The 9,107-nt window shown below is 51.4% G+C and overlaps 1 protein-coding gene across 2 annotated transcripts in view; it reads left to right on the top strand.

The window, feature by feature from the left end:
* Positions 1-8,968: 8,968 nt before the first annotated feature.
* Positions 8,969-9,107, top strand: part of SH3PXD2A (SH3 and PX domains 2A) — a 372,422-nt gene continuing 372,283 nt past the window's right edge. For both annotated transcript variants that reach the window (XM_065407840.1, XM_065407839.1), the window contains exon 1: positions 8,969-9,040. In XM_065407840.1, coding sequence (XP_065263912.1) covers positions 8,969-9,040 — 72 coding nt within the window. The remainder of the gene's footprint in view (positions 9,041-9,107) is intronic.

Genomic DNA, 9,107 nt, shown 5'->3' with positions numbered 1-9,107 from the left:
ACCTTGGCAATTATCCCCCTAGTTGTGTGATGAATTAATAAAGAATGCATGAATGTGAAGTAACAATGACTTTATTGCCTCTGCAAGCGGTGCTCGAAGGGGGGAGGGGAGGGTGGGGTGGTTGGCTTACAGGGAAGTAGAGTGAACCGGGGGGGGGGGGGGGGAGGGTTCATCAAGGAGAAACAAACAAGTTTCACACCGTAGCCTGGCCAGTCACAAAACTCGTTTTCAAAGCTTCTCTGATGCGCACTGCGCCCTGCTGTGCTCCTCTAACCGCCCTGGTGTCTGGCTGCGCGTAATCAGCGGCCAGGCGATTTGCCTCAACCTCCCACCGCGCCATAAATGTCTCCCCCTTACTCTTACAGATATTGTGGAGCGCACAGCAAGCAGCAATAACAATGGGGATATTCTTTTCGCTGAGGTCTGAGCGAGTCAGTAAGCTGCGCCAGCGCGCTTTTAAACGTCCAAATGCACATTCCACCACCATTCGGCACTTGCTCAGCCTGTAGTTGAACAGGTCCTGACTCCTGTCCAGGCTGCCTGTGTACGGCTTCATGAGCCATGGCATTAAGGGGTAGGCTGGGTCCCCAAGGATCACGATAGGCATTTCAACATCCCCAACGGTTATTTTCTGATCCGGGAAGAAAGTCCCTTCCTCCAGCTTTCGAAACTGAGCAGAGTGCCTGAAGACGCGAGCATCATGTACCTTTCCCGGCCATCCCACGTTGATGTTGGTGAAACATCCCTTGTGATCCACCAGGGCTTGCAGCAGCATAGAAAAGTACCCCTTGCGGTTTATGTACTCGGTGGCTTGGTGCTCCGGTGCCAAGATAGGGATATGGGTTCCGTCTATGGCCCCACCACAGTTTGGGAATCCCATTGCAGCAAAGCCATCCACTATGGCCTGCATGTTTCCCAGAGTCACTACCCTTGATATCACCAGGTCTTTCATTGCCCTGGCAACTTGGATCACAGCAGCCCCTACAGTAGATTTGCCCACTCCAAATTGATTCCCGACTGACCGGTAGCTGTCTGGCGTTGCAAGCTTCCACAGGGCTATCGCCACTCGCTTCTCAACTGTGAGGGCTGCTCTCATCCTGGTATTCTGGCGCTTCAGGGCAGGGGAAAGCAAGTCACAAAATTCCATGAAAGTGCCCTTACGCATGCGAAAGTTTCGCAGCCACTGGGAATCGTCCCACACCTGCAGCACGATGCGGTCCCACCAGTCTGTGCTTGTTTCCCGGGCCCAGAATCGGCGTTCCACGGCATGAACCTGCCCCAGTAACACCATGATTTCCACATTGCTGGGGCCTGTGCCTTGTGAGAGGTCTATGTCCATGTCAATTTCCTCATCACTCTCGTCGCCGCGCTGCAATCGCCTCCTCGGCTGGTCCTGGTTTTGCTTTGGCATGTTCTGGCTCTGCATATACTCCAGGACAATGCGCGTGGTGTTCATAGTGCTCATAATTGCCGCGGTGATCTGAGCGGGCTCCATGATCCCAGTGCTAGCTATGGCGTCTGGTCTGAAAAAAGGCGCGAAACTAGTATCTGACGGACCAGGGGAAGGAGGGAGGGAGGGAGGGGCGAGTGACGACATGGCGTACAGGTACAGGGAATTAAAATCAACAAAGGTGGCTGTGCATCAGGGAGAAACACAAACAACTGTCACACAGAATGCCCCCCCAAAGATTGAACTCAAAACCCTGGGTTTAGCGGGCCGTTGATTTCACGGAGGGAGGGGGAAGCAAATGAATACAGAACAAATCTATTTTTCACATCTTAAGCTGGCAGACGACGGTGCAGCATGACTGATAGCCCTCGGCATCTTTTGGGTGCTTGGCAGCAAATACTGGGCGCTTGGCAGTTAGTGTACTAAGACTGATAGCCACTGCAGTACGACGACGATGGATACCAGTCGTAATATACTATCTACTGCCAAAAGGCAAGGGGCTGCTGCTGTGTAGCAATGCAGCCCCACGTCTGCCAGCACCCAGATCGCCCTCGGCCTCTTCTGGGTGCTTAGCAGAAAATACTGGGCGCTTGGCAGAAAATAGCATACTACGACTGATAGCTATCATCGTCAAGACAGTTCAATAGGACTGAGCATGTCTGCCCAGGTGCCCATGATCAACAGCCACTGCAGTATGATGACAACGGATACCAGTCATAATAAACTATCTACTGCCAAAAGGCAAGGGGCTGGTGCAATGCAGCCCTACGGCTGCCAGCACCCAGATCGCTGATGAAGGCTACCAGTTATGCTGCACTGTCTACCACCAAAAGGCAGTTAGCTGCTGCTGCTGTGTAGCAATGCAGTCCCACGTCTGCCAGCACCCGGATGACATATGGTGACGGTGAGCTGAGCTGAGCGGGCTCCATGCTTGCCGTGGTATGTTGTCTGCACAGGTAACCCAGGTAAAAAGGCGCGAATCTATTGTCTGCCGTTGCTCTGACGGAGGGGGAAGAGCCTGACGACATGTACCCAGAACCCCCCGCGACACTGTTTTGCATCATTCGGGCATTGGGATCTCAACCCAGAATTCCAATGGGCGGCGGAGACTGCGGGAACTGTGGGATAGCTACCCATAGTGCAATGCTCCGGAAGTCGACGCTAGCCTCGGTACTGTGGACGCGGTCCGAAGACTAGAGCACTTAGAGCATTTTATGTGGGGACACACACAATCGGCTGTATACAACCGATTTCTATAAAACCGGCTTCTATAAATTCGACCTAATTTTGTAGTGTAGACATACCCTAACATTCAGTGGGGGTGTTTTGGTTGCTAGCTCCCAGCACTAAAAGGGGAAGGGTCGATGGGAAATCAGGACCCTGAGACTGACAGTCCCCAGGAACAATGGGGAGAGGCCAATGCTCCAGGTCAGCCTGATTGACAGGGCGGGCAGGCTAATCAGGGAGTCAGGAGGGCAGGGGGGTCCCATCCTCCATGTGAGCTGGAATGGCCTGGGTCAGACAGAGTGGGGCTGAGCTAAGGAGAGAGCAGGGGCCCGAGCTAAGCTGCTGGGAGCAGAGCTGCAGCCCCAAAGCCAGAGCACAGCCCAGAGAGAGCAGAGCTGCCCTGGGAGCAGAGCTGCAGCCACAGAGCCAGAGGGGCCAGACAAGCAGCCCAGGAAGCAGGTCAGAGCTGGGAGCAGAGTCACAGAAGCAGCCCACAGAGCCGACCTGTCCTGGGGGCAGAGCTGTAGCAACCAGAGCCAGAGAAGCAGCCCAGGGAGCTGGAGGCAGAGCAGCAGCTGCAGCCGTGCTGAGGCAGAGTGGAGCTGGGGCTGGAGCCGGGGCTGGAGCAGTCCGGAGCCGGGTGCGGTGAGCAGCTGGGGAGAGCGAGGGGGACCCTGGGCAGTGGGCCCAGCACAGGGAGACGCCTCAGCCAAGAGGCTCTGCAGGCCAGACTCGGAGGGGATCGTAACCCTGACAGGGCAGGGGCGACGCTGGGAAGAAAGGTCCTGCCACCTAGAGCCTGAGAGCGTGTGGCCACCGCCCGAGCAAGTGTCCGACCCGCAGCGTCTCTGCAGCACAGCCAGGGCCTGAGAAGGAGCCTGGGACCTACAAGGAACAGACTGTGAAGTGCCCTGACGTTCCAGAGACAGTTTGTGATGTTCCCGGCCACAGAGCAGGGTGACGTGTTTTCCTTTAACCTTTCCCATTTTTCCTTATTCTTTTTTAAACTAATTGTTAATTAAATAAACTGTATTGCTTTAAATTGTATGTAATGATCAGTGGGTCAGGAAAGCATCCAGTGCGGAGAGAGTACCCCGGAGTGGGGACACCCTAGCCCCTGACCTAGGTGACAACAGCAAGGTTGGGGGTCGAGCCCCCCAGGAATCCTGGGCCCAGCCCTGTTGGGGTTACGAGGACTCTGCCAGACAGGAGAGTGGAAGGGGAGTCCTTGAGGGCAGGGAGGCCTCTGGGTAAAGGAAGTGGGAGCAAGAACTCAGATCCTTCCGCTAGCCCATTTCACCGGGGTAGTGCAGAAGCCAGGAAAGTTCCCTGGGACCATAGCGGGACCATTCACCCGCTTACACATACAGGATAGGCAGGCAAGTTCACTTTCATTTTCTGTGCTGCTGACTGATATGAGAGAGCTGCTTTTCACAAGCCCCAAAAAGGGCAAGGGGGTTATAATTCTTTTATTATCCTTTATAATACCATTGTGCCTAGAGGTCCCAGTCTGGGATCAGGCTCCCATTGTGCTAGGTCAGGGGTTCTCAAACTTTTGTACTGGTGACCCCTTTCACACAGCAAGCCTCTGAGTGCGACCCCCCCTTATACATCAAAAACACTTTTTTATAATTTAACACCATTATAAATGCTGGAGGCAAAGCGGGGTTTGGGGTGGAGGGTGACAGGTCCCGACCCCCAGTTTGAGAACCCCTGTGCTAGATGCTGTACATGCATGCAACTGAAAAACAGTTCTTGTCCTAAACAGCTTACAGCCTTGGCAAGGGGAGGACAAGCTAACAGTGAAACAATCATGTTTCATAAAATAGGTAGGGCATAGAGCATGGTGGAGAGTGTTAACGAATGAGACAATAGAGGAGAGTGCAGGAAAGGGGACTAGAGCAGAGGAGGAAACTGGGTATTGATGGACTGGGAACTGTGGAAGGGCTGGGTAACAGGAGAAAGAAAAGCAGGCCGGGGAGCACAATCATTTCACAGGTTTACCCCAAACTGCCAGTGCCAGCGTTGGCCACATGTCAATAAAATATCACTGGGAAGAAGGGCTAGAAAAGCAGCAGGAAGGTGAGGAAATGCAAATTAACAAGAGGGACGGCCAAGGGTTAGCAACAGAGGGGGTTGGGAAAATATTTTTTGTGACAAATAGTTACTGAGAACTTTTTTTTTTGTTAACTAAAGTTTGAACTTTTGACAAAATTGACTTTTTTGGGGGGGGGGGGGGGGAGGGGAAGTCAAATTTGTTGGAAATCATTTTTGACCCGCTCCAGTTAGGAATCTGTGTGGTGGTTTTTTGTTTGTTTGCTTTTTTGGGGGGGGGGGGGACTTTTTTTTTAAATAACTGTGTTGTGTAAAAAGAATGTGACCAAGACCCAGATAGATAACAATGTGCCTGGCCATTGCTATGCTTATCAATGGATTATTTGAATGATATTTACATCTTCATAGAAGAATTTTCTTTGTTTGCTCTACACACAAGGGGCTCTTTGGCTAGACTAAACAGAAATGGTTTCTAATGTAAATAATTGCTATCCATGCCTTGTCAAGTACAAGGAGGATTAGAGATGGGTTGTCTTGTGAAAGCAGGAGGAGAAGGAGGTAAGAGTGAGTGGAATTAAATGGGGGGGGGGGGGGGGAGCCAATAAGGTGAAATGAGATCAAATTAACATGTTGGGAAGCCATGTTTCCCTTCTGGCCTACTGCTGTGCATTGATCTCATGGGTGCAATTAGGCCCAGAGTTTCCTTCCCAGGTGGAATCTAGTGGCAACCCCACACAGCTAAGGGCAATAGCAAATATATGCTGTTGGGATCATAGCATTTTCTGCTGGCCCATCTGGTCTGATATACTTTGTCTGGAAGCAGATGATATCTGCTGCTCCACAGGGAGGTAAAAACCAAACACACCTTCCACCTCTGTGAGGTACCTAATTCACCTGTGCAGTTGGGATTGGGGGAAGGGTTGGATTCCTGCTTCACCCCAGCAGAGTCAAGCAGCCGCTGTATGTTTGCTTACACCCATTATTTTCACTTTTTCTACTGAGACTGGAAGATCTTTGGGGCAGGGACTGTAACTTACTAGGTGTGTGTGACCTAGCACAGTCAGGCCCTGCTCCTGATAGTGGTTTCTCATTGGCTGCTGCAATACAAAATAATAATGGCTTAAGGAGCCCAAATCTGAGAGATGTTCTTAAAGCCTGGATAAGACCAGCTCTCTTTTAGGCAGTGTAGCCTAGTGGATGGAGCACTGGACTGGGACTCAGGGGACCTGGGATCTATTTCCAGCTCTTCCCCTGGCCTGCTGAGTGACCTGGGCAAGTAACTTCCCTTTTTGGTGCTTCAGTTTCCCCAGCTGTAAAATGAGGATAACGGTCCTGACCTCCTTTTGCAGAGTGGCTTGTGACCTACTGATGAAAAGTGCTGTGTAAGAGCTAGGTATTATTTAGTTGTTAGTTCTTTGTGTGGGCAAAAGAGATGTCATTATACAGGCCTTGTCCCCACCTGGCCACAGCCAGAGACTGCAGGGTTACTGATCTGCATCCACTGATGCTGTCGGAAATGATACAGGGTCTGCCTTAAAACCTAGTATGAATTGACTTCCACACTTTATTAAACTTTAACCCTTTGCTTTGAATTTCCAGGATTTTGAATATCTATTGCTTTGTAATGCCATTATGCTAACATGTTCATTTTTTATATTCTAATCATGTACAAAAGTGTACCGTTTTAAAGGTGCACCTTTACAACCTTAAGCCTATCGTAAAGCTTTTATAAAGAAGTCGATACATAATTCTATCTTCATAAAGGGTTTTTTTCCACCTTGGTCTGGGTGCTTTCTTGGTCTGTGTGGTTTTTTTTTTTTTTTTTTTAAGATCTGGGGTATTCATGTTGTATAAGTCCAGTCTGTGCAGGGGTAAAAAAACCTTTGGTGACTAATGAATTTGGCAATGGACTAATGAACTCTATAAAGATAGCTAAAGGCAGCCGGAGTATTTATAACTTCCTTTTTTGAGGTGACTGTCTCCAAAGTAATCATATGCATTAGATCTTGTGAAGTTCTTGTGAATAAAAGCATTCTGAAATTTCTAGGGCAAGCTGGCTTTTAAATGTGACTGGGGGAAGGGAATGTTAGACCTCAAACAAAAAATGTAACCAATATGGGTTTTCAGGAAGTTGGAGAAACAGGCTTGCTTGATGTCCCTTCAATTTTTGTCCTATCTCCTGTAACCATAGATCAGATCTATGCAGGTCAGCCTGGGGCCAGTGCAACAATTCTGTCTGAAGGAGGAAGGGTGGTTTTGCACTTGTAGCTCTTGACTGTGACATGGAGTTGGTCTATACTCAGGTTGCCCAAAGTCACAGATGACACTTGTGGACAAGTCATTTGGGGTGAATTTCCAAAAGCAGTAGGGAACCATTGAGAGCTGTTGAAAATCCTACCCTTCATCTGTTTGGGCCTCCATTCCCCACCCCCTGAAACCTGTCCGTAAGACTATTTCCCTTCTCTGTTTAGACTGTAAGCTCCCTTAGTCTGGGTTTGTAATGTGCCTAGCAAAATGGGACTCCTTTCTCAGTGTGGCCCCTGTGCACTACTGTAATGCTAAATGAACAAGATCTATTTTTGCTCCCTCCAACTTCTTAAAGTCTCATAATGGAAAGCCTGCTGCAATATTAACTACAGAGAGAAGGCAGTGTCCTTATAATGAGATTTCATGGCAGCCTTATGAGGAGGGTAAATGTTGTTTCAATTTTACGTATTGTGTAAACTGAGGCTCCCAACGGGGAAGCAACATACCCAACGTCACACAGTGGATCAGTGGCCAGAAGTGGGAACAGAAACCATCAGTTCTGCTTTCCAGGCCACTGCTCTAAGTACTGGTCCCTACTCCGTCTCCCTTTGCTAAGCCTCCCGCAGCGGGGTATTATGGGGCTTTATGGGTTATAGCTATTGTGCCTGTCCCCTGGGATCTGAGCACTGTTACAGCTCCAAGGGAAAACACATAGCCAATCCCCAGCTGGACCAGCCTTTCCCCGCCGCTTTGACTAGGATTTAAAAATAATAATAAATTTAAATGCATATGGGGTGTCTTGGACAACACCTGGTTCCTGGGTGTGCGAGGGAGACCCCAGCCCTCCTGCTGTCTCTGGGGGGGCCTCTACTGCTGGTTGCCTAGAGCGCTGGCAACCAGCGCTGTCCCATGGGGCCAGCTGTCCCATGGGGCCTCTGGGGGAGACCCCTGTGCCTGCTGATCCTATACCTTGGCTGGCTGGAGCTCGGGCTGGGCGACCCCCCAGACCCCTCCCCCCATAGCTCTGCCTGGGAACCTGACCCCTCCCCTGCCGCCTGGCAGCGGCCAGCCCCTCCCCTCCTGCCCAGCCCCTCCCCTCGCCCGCCGGCCCCTCTCCCTGCCCGGCCGCGCTCTCCGGCCGCAGACAGAGCCGAGCGCTCGGTGGCAGCGGCCCGGCAGGGAGCGAGCGAGCGAGCCCCGGAGGGAGCGCGGTGGGGAAGGGAGCCGCGCACGCCTGCCTGCCTGCCGCTGCGCCCCGGGGAGCAGCTCCATCCCTGCCCCGCTCGCGCCGCGCTTCCTTCCACCGGGGGCTGCCGCTGCTGCTGGAGGGGCCGGGGGCAGCCTGCGCGGGGCCGGGGCTGCGGAGCGGGGGCGCAGGCGATACAAAGCAGCGGCCGCTGCAGGGCAGGCAGGGGGAGAGACAGACACAAGGGGGCATCCTGCAAAAGGGAGCTAACTCCCCGGGGGCTGCGGAGCCCCCAATATACCCTCAAGGCAGAGCCAGCTGGAGACCACCCGCCACACTCCCCCCGCGTAGAGGACAGCAACCTGGACACTGACTCTGTGTGTTACCTCCCACTCCCCAGGGGAAATCTATTCCAGCTCTTGGAAGCAATTGAAAACACTCTTCTTCCCACCCCTTTTTTTTTCGCGGAGGGAAAAATCTGGACAGTGTTCGTTGTCATCTCCCTCCTAACTATTAGCGATTTCCACCCAAAGAGGGATAAGTCTTGGAAATAAACCTACCAAGAGGGGGTGAAATCTAGGGGAGGAAAAGATTTTTGGACGTTGATCCACGCCCCCCTCCTCCCGTTTTTTTTTTTTTTTGTTTTGTTTAGGACATTTAAAAAATTCTTATTCTGCAGGACACAGGTTCCCAGCTTCCTAGGAAATCCTCTGGACGGTGAGGATCTGATTTGAAAGAATAATAATAATAATACAAGGATACAGCTGGGCCCTGTTTGCTTTTCCTGGTTTTTGTGTGTGAAGATGCTATCCTACAGCGTGCTGGACGCAAATGTGGTGGATGTGGAGAAAAGGAGAAACCCTTCTAAGCACTATGTGAGTACAGACAAGTTGACATGCTTACCCTCTGATTCATGTTGCATGCTGTAGCAGGGGTAAATCC

The sequence above is a fragment of the Emys orbicularis genome, chromosome 7 (genome assembly GCF_028017835.1).
Source record: "Emys orbicularis isolate rEmyOrb1 chromosome 7, rEmyOrb1.hap1, whole genome shotgun sequence".
Lineage (NCBI taxonomy): Eukaryota > Metazoa > Chordata > Testudines > Emydidae > Emys > Emys orbicularis.
Note: the sequence above shows the minus strand (reverse complement) of the source record. Positions and strands in the feature narration are given on the sequence as shown.